Source organism: Lactuca saligna, chromosome 3 (assembly GCF_052625555.1).
Source record: "Lactuca saligna cultivar CGN05327 chromosome 3, ASM5262555v1, whole genome shotgun sequence".
In the NCBI taxonomy this organism is placed as follows: Eukaryota; Viridiplantae; Streptophyta; class Magnoliopsida; order Asterales; family Asteraceae; genus Lactuca; species Lactuca saligna.
This window is the reverse complement of record NC_136419.1, coordinates 67215955-67240859: the sequence shown is the minus strand read 5'-3', so window position 1 is coordinate 67240859 and position 24905 is coordinate 67215955. Positions and strand designations below refer to the sequence as shown.

The following is a 24905-nucleotide window of genomic DNA, read 5'->3' as shown; positions in this document are numbered from 1 at the left end:
ATTGTTTTTAGGTGGATTATTTGTTTGAATTTCTATCTAATTTTGACTATGGGAGACCAAAATTTGGCCTCTGGAAAGAGTACCGAAGACCAGGATGTAGCTCCTGGAAGCGGAGCTTGGATTGCGCCCATTTACTCCTTGGGCGGGGACCATTATGTATGGTTGGGTGGGGCCCATTATGTGAGTTGGGATTGGCTTGTTGTGTATGATATACGTATGTGGATTTGAGTTTTGGTTGCTTGATGCTAGAGTCTAGGATTTTATGTGGATGTACTGTATGTATGGTGGAATACGTGGTATACTAGGGAAATTACTAAGCTTTATGCTTATAATTGTGGATTAAACATTTTGGAGGTCGTTCGTGGGAAGATATCAGCGAGACTATACACACGCATCAAACATATTCGTTTATCTGGTTTTGTAAGCTTAACTTTGATAATATATGGTATTCAATCAATCAAATTTATTCAATGGTTTTTGAAACCAAGGTTTAATTGGTTAATCTTTTTTATAAACAAAAATCTCTTTGTAATTTCTAGGGTGTTACACCAAACACTTCAACGGAGGCTAGGGTTTCATTAGAGGTATTCTAGAGGAGGTGGAGGCTACTTTAGGGTTAATGGCATTCAAATAAACTAAAAATGTGACAATTGATAAACTAGGTTACCATTCATTGGTCAAAACCACTGCAAACCTACAATGTAATATGCCATTAGTATACCACACTTTTAATGCAAATAAAGTTTTATACATAGAAATGCATACAAAATAACACTCAAATCTTCAATGGATATAAATCATTGACAGAAAAACGCTATTCACTATAAGTAATGGTGTAATACACTAAACCAAGATCTATGTATTAAGTAATTTGTATATACAAATGACACTCTAAACAGATATAACATGAAAAAAAAAAAACAATTATGTGGACATAAAGAACGACCAAAATGAATATTGCACGCTAAATTTATGACCATTATAAGAAAACTAATCAATAATCTAACTGATTTATTCGTAAACAAACTTTAAAACAACTCAAATGGATAACTACACTTTTCATTAAGTATTTTTTAGCACATTTTAGACACAAACTAAAATCTAATATTTGATTCCACTTTTGAATGTTTCGTATCACAAAGTTATAACACTTTTATGAAAACTGTCGAATCATAACTGCCAAAAAAATATTGAATAATGATTTCAAATGTGTAACATCGTAAATTTTTAAATAATTTTTTCATTTAAAATTGCATAATTCTCATAACACATTTCACAAAAGTCTCATTTATTTAATTTACAAACTCTCAACTCCATAATTATTTGATTAAAATCTAGGATCTTTAAAACATAACTCTTTCACTGGTGTGTACAATCAAGCCAGTGCCTTCCGCGATCTTGATAGGAACCCGAAACACATAACACATAACACGGTAAGCACGAAGCTTATTGAGTTCCCCAAAATACCACATACAACACATTATCCACTCGAGGTTGTAACTCAGTAAGACCCTCCGGTCTACGTGTCTCAATAGGATCCTCCTGTCCCATGGCTCGTTGGACCCTCTGGTCCGGTCTTAGTGAGGACCCTCCGGTCTCACAGCTCGTTGGACCCTCCGGTCCAGTCTCAGTAACACATAATATAGAATATAAATCACATAGACAAATGCATAACTTAAGTAAGAACATCAGACGCTCTGGTCAAACATAAATACCACTCTAGGTAAAGTATAGTGAGAAGACTCACCTCGCAAGCTACCATGTAACAGTCTCGTACTCGAAAATCTCGAAGTAGCCTCCACCTAACACATAGGATAACATTTCTAATTAATACTGTTATTCACACTCAAATACACCAAAGGCTATTCTTGTTCTCTGTCTAACTCTTTAAGTAGATAAAAGACCATTTTACCCTTCCATGCTCTCCGTTACTCATGATTGACCCAACCCTAAAGTCAAAAAAAAGTCAAACTTGAGTCAACAGTCCATGTTTGACCCGACTCGTCGAGTGCACTCTTGCAATTCCTCGAGTCCCCTTGCTTCCTCAGAAGTATCAAGAAGATCCAGCTCAACTCGTCGATGTGACAACCGGCAAGTTTCTGGTCAAGTCAAAATTGATTCAAGGTCAACAAGTCAACTTGGTCAACTCAACTAGTGCTATGTGTTAGGGATTTCTTTATGTTTACTAATGTGCAACTATAAATCTTAATGCAAAGTAACACTTGAAAGTCCCAAATGTTCAAATTTTAACACCCTAATTTGATTTGGGGAAGTAACAACTTTAGAAAGCACTATTAAGTACCCTTCGGGGGTGTAAAGCACATAAAATGAGAGGTAACTAAGTCTAAAGTCCTTACTCAACAAATAAAAACATAAATAAGGACTCCGGGCAAAGTCTCTCTCAATCTCTCCCACTATCTCTCTCTCTCTCTCCCAAATCTCTCCAAGTATGTGAAATCTCTCCCAAATCTCTCCATGTATAGGAAATCTCTCCCAAATCTCTCCAAGTACGTGAAATCTCTCCCAAATCTCTCCAAGTATGGGAAATCTCTCCCTAATCACTCCAAGTATGTGAAATCTCCCCCAAATCTCTCCAAGTATGTGAAATCTCTCCTAAATCTCTCCAAGTATATGAAATCTCTCCCAAATCTCTCTAAGTATGAGAAATCTCTCCCAAATCTCTGTACGCACCTTCCTCAATCGAAAATAGCCCAAAAACGGAAGAGGAACACCCAAAAGGACCCTCTTGCTCCTGAACCTCTTGATCCAGAACCTTCTTGCTCCTGAACCTCTTAATCCGGAACCTTCTTGCTCCTGAACCCTCTTCTTCCTGAACATCTTGATCAGGAACCTTCCTACTCCTGAACCCTCTTGGTCCTGAACCTCTTGCTCCTAAACCTCTTGCTTCTGAACCTTCTTGCTCCTGAACCTCTTGGTCTGTAACCCTTCTAAGGAGTCAAGAGGAATTTCTTATCTGACACACCTTTGCTTCGGACCTCCTTACTTCACTCCAGAATAGACCCGCTTCGGAATCTTCAATCCGGATCTTCTAGCCTCGCACCTCGGATCGGACCTCCGGACTTCGTACCTGACTTCGGATCAGAAGAAAATGCTTCGTATTTCACCCGATGACTCTGGACCTTAGCAAATGGCTCTGGAACTTCTCCTAAACCCTTCGGAACCTCGCAGGAACAAACCCCCACTCCGGATTTTGGTTATCTTCGGACTTTTTCATCATTTTAGGACATTTTGACGTCGGGAATTCCTCCAAACTCGTATTTTTCATGTCCTAAACCCTTTAAACCCCTATTTTATGCCAAAATTAATTATTTTAAACATATTTATATAAAATAATATCCAATGTTTTTAAAGACTTTCTAAGAAGATAAGAGAGTTTGACTTTATGATGTGATGCTAAATCCTCCATTTTCCCATGCAAATCCCGGTTAAACACACATTATCCTTAGAAAATAAACTTTACCCACCAGTTTTCCATGCAAATGTCAAGTTACTCCTCACCCCTCCATCTAGAATACATGAACTTCTTCTTCCCCCTTATTCCATTTTCCACTTTCACCTCCAGCAAGCTCCTAGAGATTCTCTCAAACTCCTTCAAGACTCAAACTTCATCCCTTCAAGGAAAATTCCTAGAATTTTTGTAAGTGTTCATCCTCTTCTATTTGTGATTCTTCATATTATTCCTAATATTTCCTAATATTTACACATAGAATTATTCTTAGGATTTTCTAAAGTTCAAAGAACACCTCCTAGTGCTGGAACTTGGAAATTCCTTACACCTCTTCTAACCTCCAGCAAACTAAACCAAGGTGAGCTTCATACCCCCCACCTTTTTCCTAATTTTTTATTGATTTTGGGGGAGAGTACAAGTCACCTCTCGTTCTAAATTCTTGAATGATTGCATGTATACGTGAGTTTGATATGTGTGCTGAAATATCAATTATTTTTTTATATATATTACTCTCTGTGAACGTGAGGTTTCACAGAAAACATGAAAATAAATAATATTTTAATCACTACATGAACAATACAATTTACAAAAGGAGCCTCCCAAGTTTTTAGGGGTGTTCAACATGCACCCTTGTATCTATGCGTTTCATAACTAGAGATAAAAATTGTTGAAATAGACCTTGAAATGTTGACACTAAGTCAAGAATTTCGAAATTTGAGTATTGTGTTCCATAAATGACTATATGCAAACTGTCAAGGGGTTATTTACAAAAATTTTATATAAGTAAGTTCACCAAGAATATATGCAAATGGGGCCTTTATGAAAGAAAATTTTGCATGTCATAAAGCTGCTATCATAATTTCATACAAGCCATAGTTTTACACAAATCATAACTGGCATTTCCCCGGTAAATGAGGTCTCACTTAGTGATATATATATATATATATATATATATATATATATATATATATATAGAGAGAGAGAGAGAGAGAGAGAGAGAGAGAGAGAAAGGGGAGCCATTTTAGTTGACTTCACTAATATTGAATCGATTTGATAAATATTAAAGCGGATTATTTTCAACAAACGAAACGAAATGGAATAACTAGCCAACAAGTATAACTATTATTATTTATTTAGCAAATAATGGATTTCAATGATTTGCTTAAAACGGTTAGTATTCTAGTCAGACAAATCTTCACGGTACATATATTACATACAATAGTCTATGCTTAAGTCCTGTAAGAGCTATAACCAGAGTCTTCTGGAGAGGGAGCGGAAATTTGTGTATAGATCTATATGGGGTTGACACCCCGCACCTTCGTTGTTCGCTACAGCTAGACCGGCCAGTCTAGGGTGACAAATGTCTTAAACAAACCGACGCCTAAAGAACATCAAAACAGGCACTCCGCCATATTAGTATGTTATAATGACTCACTAGTATACATCAGAAACGTATTTATACAGATTTCACTTTTAGTTAAAAATCAACTATTTTTGACTATCTCAATGAGGCTTTTCCACACCAGTGTTATGTTTTTACCAAAGCTACTATTTTACACATAAGAAAATATAGGATTTTCTAGGGAAACGATTTGTACAATTTTGAAAACGATGAATTAAGACACACATGCAACTATACTCGAATTGAAACAAGAATTACAACTATTTGATAAGAAAATATTGGATTTTCTGGATTTCTAAACTATCATCAAAGTTTTTATATGTGAATGCTTATGAGCTCACCAACATATTTTATGTTGACACTTTTCAAATGACTTGTATTCTCAAGAAATCAATAAGCAGGTTATAGATCGCAGACTCAAGATTTATTTCACTGTATTTTGGAAATTGTTTACCGATGTTTCTTTTATGTACACTTGAAAACATGAACATGATGTAAAACAATGTAAGCTTGTTATATTAATGTATGATGTATGGGTTTGCTATGTTTCAATTATATACAATCATTATGATACTGCACAATGATGTCACCCGCCTCCGGATGTTTCCGTCGTTCTGTTCCGGGGGTGTGACAGTCGAGTTGACCCCCAACTCACCGAGTTACTGCACGATCAAGGTCGTTTGGAAAACCCCTCATCGAGTTATACCATGGACTCGGCGAGTCCCTTTGATCTATTTCTCATTCATACGTCCAAGGTCATATCTACCACACTAGGCTCTAGATCTAGTCCTTAAAGGCACCAAAGTCACATAAAGTCTCGACCTTTATGCTCATGCATGCCATATATGCCCAAAAATGCCATTACCAAAGTCTTACAAAGGGTTAGGTGCTCAAAGTCCAATCTCTAGCTCAATAAAGTTCAGGTCTTTGGGCTCTCAAGACCCTCCACACTTCAGATCTGGGGTTTCAACCTTAAATCATACACAAAAGGCTCAATGACACTAAGAAATGGAAGAAAACCCTAGAAAACCCCCATATCAAGATCTCCCTAGAAGATGAGCAAGTTAGCATATTTACCTCAAGAAAACACTACTGAATCTGAGGATCCAAAGCTTTCTCTTGTCCCAACCTCAATACTTTTATCTTCTCCTTTAAGGAATGCAGCAACAACCACCAACTTAGCTCCCCACTCACTTTTTAGCTCTAATGGCGATTAGGGTTTTCTCTCAGGAGTGTTGGGTAACTAGTGAGGTGGAAATAGGGCATAAGTTCCTTTATATAGGCTCTAACCCTGGGAAATTAGGGTTTCTCTTCCCAGCACCTACTCAGCGAGTCAGCTCTTTGACTTATCTAGTCCACTCATTAAATACATGCGGGCAACTCGACCTTACTCGGCGAGTTGGACTCACAACTCGTCGAGTCACTCCATAAATTCCAAAATTTAAACACGCACTAATGCACCTGAAAGTCTGGATGTTACAGAATGCATTTTTGCAATAGTTTCATATACTATTAATAAATTTCATTTAGATATTTAGGAACTCCATTCCCGAGACATCGAACTAGTGTTTTTAGAATATTAAGAGATGACGTCTTTCATCTGATTTCTGCATGTGCTTCAAGGTCGCGATACGTGTCACGTTCGTAGAGGAGCCGCTTGGCACGACGTGGGTGCGGAAATTTTCAGCATTCTATGGCTCCAATTTCTCTATCAATATAGAGGGACCAACTCCATCTCTTCTTGCACCACCCTCTCTCTCTCTCTCTCTAGATCTATCTCTTTCTCTCTGTATTTCTCTCCGCCGGAATCACAACCGGCTACCACCCTACCGCCATCCTCCTTCGTTTACCACCACCATCGGAGCACCTCCACCCCTAATGCCGCTTCTCCAAATACCTCTCCAACACCTTCCCTACTTACAACCACACTCCCTATGTAATAAAAGAACTTTATCAACCTCAAAACCATTGAGAAGTTGTCGCCGTCAACCACCACCATCTGTCACCAAAATCAACCCACTGATAACTACATCAAGCAAAGAATCTTAGAATCAACCAACTTGCTTATAAAGGCCTGCATTACATAGGCTTGATCCTTCATGACTACTTGGGCTCAAATCAGAACCACTCCCATATATGTTATCGGGTCGTAGGTAATGGTGGAAATAAGTAAAATGAACTCGTAGTGTTATCCACACTATACCATAATTTACCCTAGTGTTGTGGAGACAAATGCTCTATAACTATTCATACCATCTTTTGACTCATGAAAGTCACAAAGCATATTGTTCTATCTCTTAAATTCATCGCTATTTACCCTACATGAGTCAATCCTAGAAATTTTGCATCTTAGCTGCATGTCTTCCATACCTACTTCATAGGAGTTAATCCTAAGAAGTCTGAATTTCTGCTACATCTCAACATATTCCACAAGCTTCAACTTGGTTTTCTGTCATTCCTGACACCAATATCTTTTCTTGTGCAATACTATGGGTGTATTTCCACTTTAGTCACCTCAACTAAGTTATTCTAAATCACTAATAAAATAATTTAATTAGCACTTTACAAGCCAATGAATAATTTCACCATCCTACTCCAGTATGCTAAAGTTGACTTAACATACTTAGGAATTATCGTAAGGATATGATGGAAGTCAGTTGTCACTAAGTATTATTAAATAATAAGTTAGAGCATCCTATATATGGTATAGATCAGCTGTTAACACACTGCTTGAACTGGATACTTCACCGTAAAGGCAGCCAAAGACTCAACCTATTGAGTTTCGGACTTTGTCAGCCTCAATCATCTCGTCTTTCTCGAATTTTCTAAATTCTTCATACCATCTCATATGAGTCCAACTTCGATACTGTTGAAGTATTTATCACCATATTCAGTTCCTCTGAATCTGTAAGCAATCAATGTTTCAATCTAGTCGGTGGTGGGATCGCCAGGCGGTACGACGGTTTCATGGATTACACCAAAGTTTTATCATCCCTCCAGTTGAGAATGTACTTCACACATATAGTTGTAACATCCCAAAATAATGGTAAAATTTCATTTTTAAATCATTGAATCCATATAAATATTTGTTCCAAAACTAATCAGATTAAATAGTACATTTCAAACATTTGAGTAAAACCTTAATAATCAGTGCGGAAAAGTCATCAGGGGATGTTGTCCAGTCAAGTCAGGCCCTTCCCTCTGGAGCCGGAAGTACCAAAACTGTTTAAACCACAAACCTTAAGCATAAAGCCTAGTGAGCTCCTTAAAATACCACACACCATACATTACATTGGGCCATGCCCCTCATAATGGGCCCCGCCCACATATCGAGTCATGCCCATCATACATACAGGCCCCACCCAGAATATGAATGGGCCCCACCCAACATACAATATAATAGTCACAAAGATAGCTAACATCCTACATAGTATAATGAGAAGACTCACCAGACATAGGAATAACTAAAGTACAACTCAAAGCCACTCCACATATGCTACAACTCCCTTATCAAAACATACAAGGTCCAACCTTAGTCTACACACTAAATCTATTAGTCTTAACCAAGACTCAACCCACGTCAACAAGTTAATGGTCAATTTCAAAGTAAACATCTAATAATATAAACCATTGAGCCTCACGTCATAACCAACCCATGGTTACGTCGTGAGAACTCACTCAGTCTGATTCTAACTCAACTCGCTCCAACTCATCCAACTTGGCCATGGACAACCTACTCAACAAGCATCACGACATGAATCCTCCTTAGACACATCGTGAGCTCAACATGACAACCTAGTCATAAAACCATTCCTCTATCATGCCATGACATCCTCACTGTCACGTCATGAGTTCAGTTTGAAACACCCACTTAATGATTTGAGTCCTTAAACCATTAAGTCTCCAACTCTAAATTTTCCAGAAGCTTAAGAGAACTCCAAAGGTCCATTAAAATTTCAACTTTATGAACATGTATTCCCCATGCATTTTCTTTATCCAGCCTATGTCAAAAGCCAAGTAAATGATTCCAAACTCTGGCAATGATCCTAGATCTGGACTGAATAACACCCAAAAGGCTTCAAGGATCCATAAAGATGCCAACATTATGGAATCCCATCACTTCAACTTGCTCAAACTTAAAGATAAAGGAAAATGGACTTAGATCTAGCAACCTATAAGCACAAAGTTTGAGTCTTTGACACATACAAAGGTCCTGAATGACCATAAGATGATGATGATGATGATGATGATGATGAATTTTCCTTGCTGAATCAACACTCTAGAACGCCTTCTTCTTCTTCTTCTTCAAACCAACAAAACACCAAAATCCACTAAGATGGATTAGGTTTAGGGTTTAATGAGATTTAAGGGTGATGGAGGCTGATAATAGACCCTAAAAATCGACTTAGAGAGGTTTAAGTACGAAGGAAACCATAAAAGATCATGGGTTTGGGATGCAGCCTGCTTCACGTCGTGACCACCCATGTGTCACGTCGTGACCACGGCTCCATTACACGTTTCTCTGATTGGCTTATCACATTGTGACAACCCTATGGTCACGTCATAACACACGGTTTTCCCCAAAAATCAAGCTTTTGACTACTTAAAACCCTAACAGAGCCATTCTAGAATTCATGCATTACAACAACACTCCTCCCAAATGTATTATTACTTCACCAAACATACTTTGAAGGTACGATACCACTTTATAGGTATTAATATACTATTTAAGAAGTTACCAATGATAACTATCATAAGTCTTCTTATCTCCTCGAAAAGTTACACGCCAGTTCTAATACAATAAGTATACGTTCAGAATCCTAAACACATAAAATTTCCTTTTCCAACTCAAGGTCAACAATAGACCTTAAACCTTTTAATAGTGATCCAAGTAAGCAACCTAAATTATGCTATATTATTTATCAGTTAGCACCCATTAGCACATAAGGCATCTCTCTTAAAGTATGCTAGTGCATAGTATAGCAAGTAAGGTATTCAACCTAAGGCATGTTATAAAACAAATATCTTAGCACATAATATCAATTAAAGCCTATACCTTAAAGTATTCTAGTTCTTGTGTTAATTTAAGTATACAACCTAAAATATACTAGACACATCTCTCACCATCATCGCTTAATCTCTAAGTCTAAGCCTAGAAATAATCACTTTTCCTAGTTTGCTCAAATTAATGCTCTGATACCAACTATAAAATCCCCTATTTTCCATAACCGAAACAAACTTTTTCTTTTTGCTTGAAAAACCATAACATATTTTTTGCAGAAAATCAAAGTATATTAAAACATTTTTTAGTATAGTTGTTTGTTAAAACTCTAAGGACGTCAAATCAGTACACAACATAGTTACAACGTAAAGACGTAATGGTCTAGACAATGTTGCAGGTCTTCTCCTCTTTAATCACTCAAAATCCTATTCAAGTCTCCAACAGTCTTAAAACCGCTACCTATCATGCATATAAATTGAGTGGGTCAAGTTGGGAAACATGATGAGATTCATAGGGTTTTCAATCCCATAATGTTATTATGATAATAATCAATAATCAATAAACCTGCAAACCCAACTGTTACCACATACTATATAATCTGATGATGACATCTACAAAACAATGTAGTTATATATTACCCCGCCCACTCGATTTCTCACGAATCCTAATCAACGATCATCTGGAAGAATCACCTTACGTTATGAATCGTTTAGAGCAACTGTTTGACTACACAACTAGGGGATTCCTTGGCTAGTGTGAGTAATAAAAGGCAACCTTGATAAGGATGGAGTACAGGAATGAAACATTGTTCATTAACACCTACATGTAATAAGCCTACTAGTGCTACATCAGACTGTCTAGACTGGTCATTGTTCGTCACCTTACTCCGACATATGACTTGCATGAAACCCACACCCGAGCTTGTTGTAGTGGCACGAAAACAAAATACTCCTCTCCAATCCAATCTCACACATACCCCTAAAGTTGACTACCAAATACCCAACTTATTAGGTAAATCTAGTACATAACCTATACCCCCACACATGATAACACCATAGAACAAAGCTCTACTCTCCATTCTAACCCTACATACATCCCTTGTATGATTATTGTACATTTATTCAACTTACTTTGAGTTGGGCATCCTTTATAAGTCTTATTTTATCACTAGACAAGACTACGATACATGCAATTAACTACCAATACATATTTCCTATTTTTATGAAATACTTTTCATCCTACGTGTGTTTAGATTCAAAACGGAATTCAACCATTAAGTATTCGGTATACCCTAAATCTTTCTAATCATTAATACTTGTATTAATATTGTCGTGTTGCTCGCATAAAGTATTACGTAATATTTATCAAATATACAGTTAACACGTATTATAGATAATAGGCATTTAATTCATATATAAGTCATATTATCAGCATATAATACAAATAATAAACTTTGAACATATATTTAATCTTATAAGTACTCAATATTTATATTAAATCATGCTCATTAAAGTAACAATTCACTCACTTGATTGAGGTGAAAGATCCATAAGAAAGTTATCTCCTTGGTTAATACTTCAACTTATCCCTTTTAAACAACTTAAATACGAGTATAACTACATCTCATTATTCGTTCGTATTTACAGTTTATATGAACTACTTCTATTTTTTTATTAATTACCCCAATGGATACTTCAAGTTTGAACTGATAAGGAATAACTAGATAAGATCATATCATATGTAGGATCTGTTTGGTATACAAAATATACTGTTTGGAAAATCCACTTTAAACACCTCACTAGATATAGCCTAGACATCACTCCCATAAGTAGATTAATTAGTATTTTGACTTGGAATCATAGATAAATCATATTAAGAGGTCCATAATAGTGAATATTAATATAAATATAAGTTACACTTAATGTGTAGTAAGTGCAAATTAACTTACAGAGTTTTCTAACAAAAGTTCGGAAAGTTTGCATGAAGAACTTCGACTCCTAAAACATCCTTTTTTTGGGTTCCCTGATGCTTCAGAGCCTTTCTAAAGTAGTCGGAATCCTAAAAACCACATAAAAAGTTACAACTCTAGAGAGGGATAGAGAGAGAGCGAGAGAGAGAGAGAGAGAGAGAGAGAAAAGGGGGAAGTTATGGAAGGAATGGGTGAAGAAATGAGGCAAAAATCGTAACTATTTATAGGATGGAAAAGGGGGGGCACCTCGTGCCTATATCTAGGTGCTCTGTGTCTATATATAGGCTCTTCGGCGCCTTTACGTGCTCAAAAAGGTCTGGTATCTGGTAATGACATGTCGCCAATAGCAGGTAAATTTCGCAAACTTTAAAAAATCATATTTTTGCATGCGGGCTCCCTTTTTTATGTTTTTCTTTAAATCCAGGCTTTCGTATTGACAAGTACTACAACTTTCATTTAGACTTCATCGAATTATTCACATTCTATTTTCCATTTTACAGTCTATAAGGAACACATTGTAAAAGATCTTGCGAAATTCATAACTTCTTCATACGAACTCCGTTCTCGACGTTCTTTATATTAACGGTTTTGTATTTATGAGAACTACAACTTTGTTTAGATCATTTTGGCTAACAATCAACCAATTTTCATTTTGATTTTTGTGTCACATAATGTTATACTATATCGCGCTGAAACTTTGAAATATGATAACTTCTTCATACAAAGCTAGATTTAGGCATTCTTTATATGCACCATTTTCTATTTATGATTAGTACGAATTTCATTTAGATCACTTAGGATAATAAGCAACCAATCTCCAATTTATATTTTATGACACACATTGTCGTGTAGGGTTGAACACAAAAGTTCGAAAAATCATAAATTCTGGTGGTTGTCAAGGCCAACAAAATAAATAACCCTAAATTTTGTACACTAAAATAGTGTAAAGTGGTAAAGGGATCATGTCCATGAAGATTGGTTCAATTTGTTACCTCTATAAAAATCTTGTTGTACAAACACTTGCAAACTAAAATAAAATAAAAACGAGGGATTTTTGATATTTTGAACTATCTAAAATAAAACTAGAATTAAGCTAAGATTTAAAGAGACAATTTAACAAAAGCAAGATTTTAATGTAAAATCAATGAGAGAATGATGTTTGACTTAAGGTTTCCTCACTTGAACATTTGGTGAACATATCATTAGAATCCAATAGTGCACTAGTTGTTTTAAATCTCTAATTTGGCTATAGTAATTCAAGAAACTTGATACTACCTAGACTTTTCTTAGTTATTAAAATAGTTAGAGAAGCTCATAACATATTTCCTTATAAAGTCACAATCTCCATTAAGCATGTAATTAGTGAAAATTAACTAGCATTAAAAACTAAAAGGTCACCAAATCCAAGAGGAGTCATATGTTTTCACTTCCATGTTGGAGAAAATGTTTTTTGTGATTGTGTAATGTGAAAACTAACACAAGAACAACTTATTGCTTGCTATTTGAGGATCTGTTACTTAATCAAAATATTAGCCAACTAATCACTAAAAATACATTTAAACTCATGAATAAAAACTTACAAGTAGCAAGAAGATGTTAAAAAATAAAACATTCTCATAAACATTGATGAACAAGTTCATGGAGTTCTTCAACATTCAACAAAATATTCAAATGATTTCACCATAGTCAACCAAGATTACCTAGCATGACTAAACTCAAGAAATAAAATAAAAGTAGATTGTACCAAACATTCCAAGTGAAAAAGATGAAAAAATGATGCCAATCTTCAAGTTCTTCAATCTTTCAAGGCCTTCAAAGTGCAAAGAAAATGGCCCTAAACTCGGATGTAAAAAGTACCAAAAGACTCCCATCAAACTTCCTCAAATAACAGCCAAAAGCAAAATCACGAAAATACTTGTGCAAGAACTTACGCAAGCCGCGTGACTTTCTTGTGAGGGCTGCGTGAACAGGCTGAGAATAGGCCACTTCCGTTTGTTGGGTCTGGATTGCTTTAACCCACTGATCCACTTCTTCTCCTTTAGATTGTAGCCCACAAATCTTCAAGTTTTCTTCAATTTAAGCCCAATTTGTTTTCTCTAAATCCTCCAAAGCTCGAATACTCGATCGATCAATCAATTCTGCAAACTCAAATATTTCTTCCATCTCCTTTTAAGCTCAATCTCATGTTTCTTTAATTCTTCATTTCACCAACAAGCCCAAGGATTGTATCATCTCCATAAATCTTTTAGCCCATGATTCTTCATTGTCCTCCAAGCACATTTGAATCTCGTAATACCGAACACCACTGCTCCATATTAGTCTTCTAAAAATCTGCAATCATACTCAAAGACTAGAAAGAACCCTATTAAAGATAAAAAATAAAAATAAGAGGAAATATGCGTAAAGACTAACTAAAATGAGATGGTTTATGCTAAAATAAACTAGGAAAGAATTAAATAAAATGAAACTATCAAATTTTTAGGAAGTCATATTTGAGTGTTCTTTATATCCATGAGATCGTTATCACAACTACTATAACTTTCGTTAAGAGTATTTGTCATAAATAATCTTTTATTTTTACACTTTATTTTATGGCTTCAAAGATAAATTTTATAATAAGATTTGTATAGATATTATTTACTTATAATATTTGTTCACATAACGTGAATATATTAAATAGATATTTATATAGCCCGTATCGCGTATAATGAATAATTATTTTATTCGAGCATTTTAATTATTCAATAAAATGAATAATTTATAATTAAGTGTCTAAAATTTCTAGCCCTAACTTAGGGGAATTACAGTACACGACGGGCGCTTAAGGCGTAACATATATGTTCTTTTTTATTTGCCCAACGAGTTTGTCTGTGCACTTTGCAAAAATGACTGAAATCTAGTCCGACTTTGATTGTCAAATATCATGCTAACATTTGGGATTATATAATTCTAATATTTTGTTAGATCATCTGGATAAATTTTAGGAACTTTCTCCGTATCAACTATTTCATCATAGTCTACATTAATCAAAAATTCATTCAATAAAGTTTCTAAGTGCTCAAAAATACCTATGACTTCTCTTATGGTTCACGATCGATTGAAACATTATCATCATGATCTTCTACTTGACGTTCTTCATCTATATCCATTCCATTTGCAAGCCTCATGCATATCATATCCATGATCCCCCATTGTTAAGACCCAGTTCCATGAATTCCATATAACAAACACTATACTCAGAGTGTAAACCCATTAAACAATAACTTGTTTAATATGCAATAATACACATTATTTCTGTCATGAAGAAAAACAATAATATTTTCATGATTTCTAGTCATGAAATTGTCATCACTAAAAGAGTATAGGGTCTGCATAAGGGAAGGGAATGTGGTTTGGAACGGAAATACTTGTATAATATATGTCTATTGTCAACAGTGGTGAATCGACATCAATATTAATGTTTGCAAAAGTTGTCATCCTACATGTATCAAAGTTTTTTTGTGAAGATTAGGGTTTCAAATAACCTAAGGGTTGACTAAATTGAATTAGAATGCAAGTAATTCAATGTTGTGTACGTCTGATTGGAGCGTATGGACGACACTTCATTTCTTTCCTACTAAATCAATATTGTAAAGCCTTAGATGGCCATTTTAGAACACTACCAGCAGGGACGGAGCTTCAACATCTGATTTGATTTGCCCCAATAAAGCTCCGCCCTTGACTATCGGAACATGAAGGACTTTTATAGTCTCAGTAACGACAAACTTATGACATATGACATACATAACTTCCACCTCAATAACGTTTATGTAAAAAAATGTCATCCTAGCAATAATAAGGACCAAATGTAGATAAAATATAAAAAATTATGGATCCTCTATGAACATAAAATAAGTGAACAAAGTTGCACTTAGAGACTATTTGTTTGTAGGTTTTCAATTTTTCCGAGACATAAAAACCAATAAAAGCTGGTATAATATAACCCGTAAAAGTATTTAATTTTAAAAAAAAAATAACTTTAAATCATCATATGAGCGGGTCCCCGTTAACTTTTTCCAAATTAATAATATTTTGGATATGCTAAGATATAAATCATACGAACCTCATGAAATTTTACTCCCTTAAGAGCATATGGGAGGTAGCAAAATTAAGCAATATGTATCCTTTTTTTTTTTAATGAATTGTCCTTGAATTAAATGATAAACATAAGTGTTATTTAATATAATATTGTAATTTATTATTCCCTTTTAATAATTTGATAAATCAAACGGTTATGATGATAGCCGTATTCGATAATTAAGAAATAATAAAGACAACACGATGTAGAGCTTTTGGGTCGTGGGAAGTCTCATGCTAAAAAGCCAAGCAGCACAACTTTTTCCTCATCTCGCCATAATTATTTCCCGGTTTAGATTCCCTGCAACGCTGCTTCTCTCAATAACTTGTACTTTCTTCTCTCTCCCACTCTTCCAACAAATTCTTGAATGCGCTGAATTAAATGATGATGATGATTATTACAAGCTTCGTTTTCTGGTTCGGATCTGAAGGAATTTCTGGATGCTGATGATTTACTTGATCATGAGAAGAACAACAACGGTAATTCATAATTCCGATGACTTTCCTTCATTCTTATTCATAGATTTCCCTGCAATCATGACATCGGATTCATGATTGTTTCTCGAGTTTGTTGGATTTTGATTCTCTGTGATGATTTCATCAAATGAAGCATATATTGTCAAATGTTCTGGATATATCCGCTATAATCATTGATTAACTTGGTTTCATCAAGTTCCTTATCCTAATAAGTAAGGATTTCTGTTCAATTGAAATTGTTTGGGGTAGCTGAATTTTGTGTTTGACCTTTACCCATTTGTGAGCTGAAATCTGATTAATTAGATGATTGATTCTCATAATCTTCTGCCTTTAGATAAAATAGGAGAAACGAATGTTTTGCAGTTATTTTGGGATGAAGCAGTTATTTTTCTATAAAAGCGATAGAATGTTGAATACAGTTTAAAAAAAGAGAGCAGTTATTTTATTAGTTATTCCCTGATGTAAATTTCTCTTTGAGACTTCTACTTGGATTTTTACTATTTGTTTCATTGCATTGAATGATTTAATCATGTAACTAGATAAAAGAAAATAAGAATTGAAATAATAGCTTTTTCTGGTTATGATTTTAACAAGATAATGTGATATTTGACTGAGTTGATTAAATACAGCATGTAACAGGTAGGCCCAGGCTGTGCTTAATTATAATGCACTTCACTTGCCAGATAAATGTGTTTGTAAGAAAATGTGTCACCACATAAACAATTCAGAATTTTTTTTTTTTTTTTAATCGCTTAGACCCACATCATCATTTTTGTTTGGGTATTTATACGGAAATATTTTGATGCAAGTTTAATAAATTCAAAGAACTCTGAAATTTCCAGGTTCTAGCTGAACAAAGCCCCACTCACATGTAAGATAAATATTCTGTGTGTTCTTTGGTGTTTCCTCTATATTCTTTTATTTGTTTCTTAGATTTCAAGGCTATTAGGTTTCGATATATTAAATTATCTTATTTATGGCTTTACAGGCTGTGAAATGAACTTTTCCCCTTGAGCACATTCACGTTTCTTGGTGGCGACACTACCTGTATATGGGAGGATTCTTCCACTTAGTTGATTTAAAACAAGGAACCATGGCTAGAAAAATTGGTACACAAAAGAGAAATGTTCATGGTAACCATTACTAACATTAAAATCATACACAACCCATTTTTATGATTTTATCATCCAAAACCGAAGAAAAACCACGTGCCTCCAAATTCAAAAACTTCCAATAACTTAAAGCGTAGTTTTCAATACCTTAAAACGAAAGAAGAGAAGAAAGAAAGAACCAAACACTTAAAAGTGATATTGTAATTGATGCCTTTCAGGTTTAGAGGCCCCACGCAACAGTTTAGACCTTCCTGTTGGAACTTACAAGAGCTACTACACACAACAAGATGATGGTTTGGTAAGATTTGTGTGTATATATATAAATGTATCTAAAATTTTCATTTATTTTAACTTTATAATTTTTCAGCATAATAAGCATCAAGGGACACATGACTGGTATGAAACTGGCTATTTTCCAACCGAGGCTCCAATGAAGAAGTTAATAAGTGATGAAATGACGAAAAAGCCCAAGAGCAGAGGAAACGCCCCAAGCATTGTGGCAAGATTAATGGGGGTGGATACAATGCCAATCGAAACAAAACCAGTGAACGATTTTTATAAAGAAAAACTCACGAGAAGTAGCTCAGCTAGCTCTACAGTTTCCTCAAAATCTATCAAACAGATGAATCTGGATTCATTTCATTTAAACGAAGAGACTGATTCTGACGAATGGAGTGTCAACACGTCATCAAAGAAACCCATGCCACGTGAGCATCCTCAAGAGGAAGAACTACAAAAGTTTAAAAAGGAATTCGAGGCATGGCAGACCGCAAGGTTTAAAGAATGTTCAAAGATAGTTGAAAACGTCGCCGTTTCTGACCAGTTCATCGCTCAACAGAATCTCAACAAACAAAAAATGGCTCTCTACGCAAATCCAGTCGAAACACACGAAGATTTACGAAAGTCTCGTTCTTTGAAATCAGATGAAAAACGATCGTTTTTTAAAAGAAGAGAAACATTAAGCGAAGATTTCGACCAGTATTCAGCGCCGACAAAGATTGTAATTCTGAGACCTGGTTTTGACAACGTTAGTAACTCCGAAGAGCCATGGGCGACTTCTTCTTCACATGCTTCTGAAGATAGAAATAAAATCGAAGATTTTCTAGAAGAAGTGAAAGAACGGTTAAAACTGGAGTTACAAGGTAAAAGCGTCAAAAGAGGCGGCGGAATCGAAACGCCGTACAGTGAGCGGCTGTCGGATCCAAAACAAATCGCGCAACGAATCGCAAAACAAGTGAGAGAAAGCGTAACGAAAGACCTCGGAACTAATTTGCTTCGATCCGAATCAACAAGATCTTATCAAACGAATTCTCCGGAGTTCATTAGCAGAGATACGAGGAAACATTTGTCGGAGAGATTAAGGAATGTTTTAAAGAGAGAATCGTCATCGTCACATTCACATTCAATTGATGAAACTGAAAACGATATTCAAAGTAAATCGTTCAGGTGTGGGCCCGATGATGACCATGATGATATGATTTTGTCTTCTCCTGTAAATCTTGTTAGATCTTTATCTGCTCCTGTATCATCGGGAACGTCGTTTGGAAAGCTTCTTCTAGAAGATCGACACGTGGTAACTGGTGCTCATATTCGAAGGAAACATGAAGGTAACGAAAAGTTATTAGTGAAAAAAGAAAGGAAAGATCGATTCAATTTGAAGGAAAAAGTGACAAATTTGAAATACAATTTGTCTCTAAGGGCAAGATTATTTGGGAGAATTAGAAAGATACATTCAGCTAATGATCAGTTTCGTGAAAATGATCGGAGTTTTGTGAAAGATATTATGAATGGACCAACGGTTATGATGAACTTTCCCGATAGACCCGTGAGAATTATTATTCATTTATTTATTTATTTTATTAAATATTGCAAGATTCTCCTTTTTTGTTAACGAATTTATATATTTCGATTTTAGGAAAACTCGACTGAGGTTCCACCTAGTCCGGCGTCCGTGTGTAGCAGCATCCATGAGGAGTACTTTAGATATTGTGCGAGTCCGACCACAACTCCATTAGATGACAATGATATGCCTCAAGCTTTTAGAGACATCAGCTCCAATTTAAATGGTATTTGACTATTTTCCATTACACTGTCTATTCCATTTATTAGTCATTCTATTTCGTTAGGGTTTTGGGAATATCTAACAATAAAGTTGTTTGTTAACTAACAGAGCTACGGAAACAATTGAATGAACTTGGGAAGGGTCGAGTATACGAGGAGTCTCAAATCGAAGAACAACCGTATGATAACGAGGTCGACACTGTAGACCTTGAAGATGAAAACGAAGCATACATACAAGACTTACTGGTTGCATCCGGTCTATACCATAATTCATTTGATAAATCGTTGTCCAAATGGGACACATTTACAAAACCAATAACCAACACGGTTTTTGAGCAAGTTGAATCATCGCAAAAACACATAGTAAATAGCAACAAACTATCCTCAACAGAATCCGACCAACGAAAGATAGATCACAAGGTATTACTTGATTTACTGAACGAGGTACTCTCAATAGTGTTGGCTCGTAGAAAAGGTACGGGTATTAGACCGCCACATGGCGACACGTTATTGGACCAAGTGTGGGGGATGTTACGTGAATATTTACATGCTTACGTCGACAAATCTTTTTACTTTTTTGACACGATGGTGAGTAGAGATTTACGGTCAATGCCATGGATGGAATTGGCGAATGAGGAGATTGATGTTGTTGCGAAGGAGGTTGAGTGTCAGATTTTTAAGGATCTTATGGAAGAAACGATGAGGGATATGGTTAGACTGTAAAAATGGATAAATTGTGTATATATATGAGTGTGAATGAAATGAGTGAAAGTAGATGGGGTTGAGGTTTGGTTAGTGTAGGGATGTTTTTTTGTGGTGTTTAGAGTAAGGTTGTTTTAATTGTAGGATTATGATCATATTTTGGGGTGCTTTGGGTGTTTTCTTTTTTTGATTGCATGCCAAATTATTCTTGATAAAATGCTACTTTTTTAACCAAAATTTTAAATATATAGCTTCTTATATTTGGGGTGCTTTGGTTGATTTCTTTTCCGAATTAGTAATGCGTATTTTGTTGGATGATTTGATTTTGTTATACTTGCAAGATTTGGAGGAAACACAACTATTTCCTTGATGCCACTAACTGAAGAATGAAGAATGATAATAAAATGCTCTTGGAATTGGTCAGGGGTAAAATTGTCAATCCGTTTAGGGGCCAATTGGTATTTAACCGTAACTAGTGGGTTAAACCTATAATACTACAACATGCATTATAAAATTAAGCACACACACAAGGTAAACAAGTGAAGGGTAGAGATTATGGGCTCGTAGCCTCAAGCCCTATACATCACAACCTACTAAAACTCTAAGCTACCAAATGGGATAGCTACAATAATTAGCACCCGTGACAAAGACGGTGTTGAGTGTTGACCCCTGACAAAGATGGTGTTGCGCGACCAAATCCCAACCTTAAATAAAGGGGATTTTTCTATGGAAAAATAACGGTTGTAGACATTTTTTAAGATTGAATTTTAAAATATAAACACAAAAAATTGAATTTCTGGATGGATATAGACATGGATTCTGCATAAGGGCTCCGTGGAATTTATTGGAGCTCCACGGAATGGTAAAATCGTAAATAAATAAGGGTATTATAAAATAAAAAAAAAAAAGAAACCCACATAAAAACCCAAAGTATTATATCTTAATACTTAAAAAAAAAAAAAACCTTATATTATTTTTTTTTATACAAATTAACCACTATTCTTTCTGACCTTTGATTGTTTTCATCCTTTGTGACTGTTAACCCAAGCTAACCGGTAAAATAGTTGATGTGGCTTATATTGGATGACATGGCCTTAAATAGATGATTTGGTTTTATTCAATATGGGTTAAATTGGGTGCGGCTCCATTCTCCTTCTCCAAAAGCTGTAATCTTGTTTCTTCTTCTTCTTTCGTCAATCACCTCAAAGCTTCATTACAAAGACATGGACAATATACGCCAATTATTGGCTTTACTCATACTACAAAACCATTTAACATTTCTCAAATCTTATACAATCTTTTCCACTCTCTAATTTCTCAATTTCATCTACTGCCATGGATGCCGCCATTGTCGCCGTCGATGATTCTAGCACACCACCAATCCCCATCCTCAGACGACGGAACTCCAGCGGGACACCAACTGTCGACACAAAACCCTACCACTCTTCTTCCTCCTCCTCCATCGCCACCACAACAACTGCCACCACCTCTTCATCATCTTCTTCTTCAGTGGGTTTTGAGTTGATCGCGATCAAACCCACTTGTTATACTTCCTTCCGGGACATACTTCCATTGCCGGCAGCACATGTCCAGTCCCCTAAAGCTTCCTGCTCCACCGTCCATTCGGGTTATGAAATGTCGATAAAGAATCACGTTGTAAGACATGCGGCATGGGCTTACCTTCAACCCATGTCCACCTCCCCTGAATCCGACGGAACCACTGTTCTCCATCGCCCCTGGATTCAATTCTCCGGTGCTATCATCCGTCTCATAACTGCAGCCTTCGATTGCCTCCTCTAAGCAGGAATCATCGCCTCCAATTTGTACATCCGTCCACCACTTCTATTCTACCGATCAAAGTCCCCTCGAGCGTCTAAATCTTAACCAGACGGGTTCTCTTTTACCCGAATTCGACCCGGATCTACGCAACTGCCATTTTAGAAGCAAACAGATCTGGTTCTTTGGGCAAGTGGCTTAAGCAAGATTGAAGCCATCGAAGAGAAAGAAGAAAATAAAGATCACCACTGCTGCTTACGATTGAAGCCATCGTCATTGCACTATTCATCATCTCCTTCCTTTATCCCTACAATAAAAAAAAGGGAAACACCTACTGCGGAGACCTCCCTTATACCACCCTCATTCGAACCCAAAACATCCCAATAGCCTCCTCCTTCGATCGAACCAGGAAGAGAAAAAAAAAAAAAAAAAAAAAAAAAAAAAAAAAAAACTTGTGAATTTTTTTTTTTCGAGCAAAAGAGAGAAGAAAAGAAGAAGGATGTCTTGATTTTTTTTTCAGATACACAGCAAGAACAAAGAACAAATTAGAAGTTGTGTTTTGTTTCTTTATTTTTATTTATTCCGGCTGCACAAAGGAACACGTCGGACTAATGAGAGCAGGTAACCTAGGGTTACCTGATGAATTAGATAGCTTAAAAGGTTTCAGTGAATTAGATAGCTTAAAAGGTTTCAGAAAAAATAATGATTAAAATGTACAAAAAAACAATATAAGTGTTTTTTTAAGCATTGGGGAATAATGCATAGGGTTTTTATGAGGTTTTTCCTAAAAAAAAAAAAACTTCAATATCCATTATGTGGATTACCTAAATGATCTCGTTCTATGGAGATAGCTCTGAGAAATAGATCTTCAGAATTTTTTTTTCACATCGATTCTTCAAGGCTTATACTCATTCCTTAACTAATTATTTTTAAGAAAAGACTATGATAGTATGAATTTATCTTAACAATGTTTGGAATGAATGTTAGATGGAAAAAAATTGATCTTTTAATCGGAGATCTTTACATAAAAGAATCATTGGAAATAATTTTTTTTCTGAAGATCCATTCATCGGAGCTACCTCCGCCGAATGAGTTCATTCCTCGAAGGTAGCTCTGCGGAATGGATCTTAAGTTTTTTTTTAATACTCTGATTTATTTACGATTTTGTCATTCCGCGGAGCTACAGTGGAATCCGTGGAGCACTCAGAGCTTACCTCTGCGGAATCCATGTCTATACCTGAAAATCCAATTTTTTATGTCTATATTTTGGAATTCAACCCCAAAAAATATCTGTAGCCAGTATTTTCCCTTTTTCTATGTATCCTAGTTTCCTAATGTACTCTTTTTTTTTTCTTTTATTGTCTTTTTGTTTTTTTTTTATATATTTTTTTGTTTTTATTATTATTACATAATATTAAACAAATTAAAATCTTGTTTTTTGTCCTTTTCCTTTTAAATTGCTTGGATGCTACTTTTTATCGAATTAAAAAAAAATGATTTTTTAACGATATTAAATAAACGATCTTAATGCTACCTTTTTGTGAAGTTTGAAGTTTCATCATATGAACCATGTCAACTACAGATTGAATTTATTTTGTAATTAATACAGAATTAGAGATGATTACAAATATTTTAAAAAAAATTATGAATTTAAAATTTTAGCCTTAAAAAAATAAACAATCTCTGAAGATTGTTACTACAACGTTATTATTAAACATGCAATGTTATTATTAAACAAACTAAATATTAAACATTAAAAAATAGAAATTTTACATTCGATTGAGCGTGATACAACGTAAGCCTACAATGTTATTATTAAACAAATCAAAATTTTACATTTTACTAATTATATGATACATTAACTCTTTCAGGACAACGATTATTGCATGGTATATATGGTGGAACGTAAGCATTCAATCGAACATGATACAATGTTTTCCATCTAATAAAACGTGCTAATTTGTGCATATTCCGTATCCAAGAAACATTAGCCATTTGATGACCCTCTTGTAAATCAGCCTTAACATAATGAAAATCGTTAAGGAGGGAGATATCTATAATTGGATGATTTGAGAAATTTTGTGGACTACTCTAAAGTGGGAAAGACGTTAAAGATTCGAGCTTGCTTAAGAAATGAACAATAACACCATACTTATTAGCAATTAGAATACCACTGTTAGGCATAATCATCAAATATTTTTGAATCGCGGGTGTTCCATAGAAATTCAATGCTTCACTAATGGTATTTATGTCATTTGCAAAAACCACCATGTAATCATCAATGTGCATCAATAACTCTTCGTATAAGTACGCCCGAATTTGATGCCAATAGTCTTCACTTTAACCAAGAGTAACAGCTACTACCCGAAATCCACAATGTCCATGTCCTTCTACATTTTGTATGTTTCACTGAAATATCATCCATAAGTGTATTATCGAAGTATGATCTTTGATACGTTAATTCTTGGTTGAACATTGAAGATTCTCCAAACGAATATGTATTGTGCCTCTCTAGTTCCGGTTGTTGTTTTAAATCAAACATATTAGACCCCAAATAATCTGGTGCATACGTAAAAGAACTACTTCTACGAGGATCTTGAGTTGTCGGAACCGGAGGTTTTGCTTGTGATGGTTTTGTACTCGCTCGTGGACATCCACGTGTATTTGTATGAACGACAGGCTCAGAAGCCATAGTAGGTGATGACTTCCATATATTCATTATTTTTTAAAGATAATTAGCCTTCACATCGTTTGAATGACTATTATAGTGTGACATCCCCAAAATCACGGTCAGAAAAGACCGGTTTTGTTTATACTTT

General features: G+C 35.3%; 1 protein-coding gene and 1 long non-coding RNA gene across 3 annotated transcripts; one reads left to right on the top strand and one right to left on the bottom strand.

Annotated features, from left to right (window-relative positions):
• The first annotated feature begins 16155 nt into the window (after positions 1-16155).
• TRM26 (RB1-inducible coiled-coil protein) lies at positions 16156-20568 on the top strand. Of its 2 annotated transcripts, XM_078985283.1 has the most exons (7): positions 16156-16438; positions 17278-17306; positions 17424-17568; positions 17766-17845; positions 17915-19372; positions 19463-19613; positions 19718-20568. In XM_078985283.1, the coding sequence occupies exons 3-7, from the start codon at positions 17487-17489 to the stop codon at positions 20329-20331; spliced, it is 2385 nt and encodes a 794-aa protein (XP_078841409.1). In that variant the 5' UTR covers positions 16156-16438; positions 17278-17306; positions 17424-17486; the 3' UTR covers positions 20332-20568. The 2 variants fall into 2 exon arrangements, with proteins under 2 accessions (XP_078841409.1, XP_078841408.1); XM_078985282.1 differs by lacking the exon at positions 17278-17306.
• Positions 20569-21228: 660 nt separating this feature from the next.
• On the bottom strand, positions 21229-22767 carry LOC145036798 (uncharacterized). Its single transcript, XR_013678546.1, has 2 exons — positions 21991-22767; positions 21229-21917 (listed from the first exon to the last, which is right to left on the bottom strand). It is a non-coding gene; the product is annotated as an uncharacterized LOC145036798 (long non-coding RNA).
• Between the last annotated feature and the right edge of the window lie 2138 nt (positions 22768-24905).

Excerpts from the sequence above, each read along its gene's own strand:
- TRM26 (XM_078985282.1), top strand. The coding sequence starts at position 17,487 with ATGGGAGGATTCTTCCACTTAGTTGATTTAAAACAAGGAACCATGGCT. Across the intron at positions 17,569-17,765 it reads ACAAAAGAGAAATGTTCATG|GTTTAGAGGCCCCACGCAAC; the intron begins GTAACCATTACT and ends GATGCCTTTCAG. Across the intron at positions 19,373-19,462 it reads TGAACTTTCCCGATAGACCC|GAAAACTCGACTGAGGTTCC; the intron begins GTGAGAATTATT and ends TTTCGATTTTAG.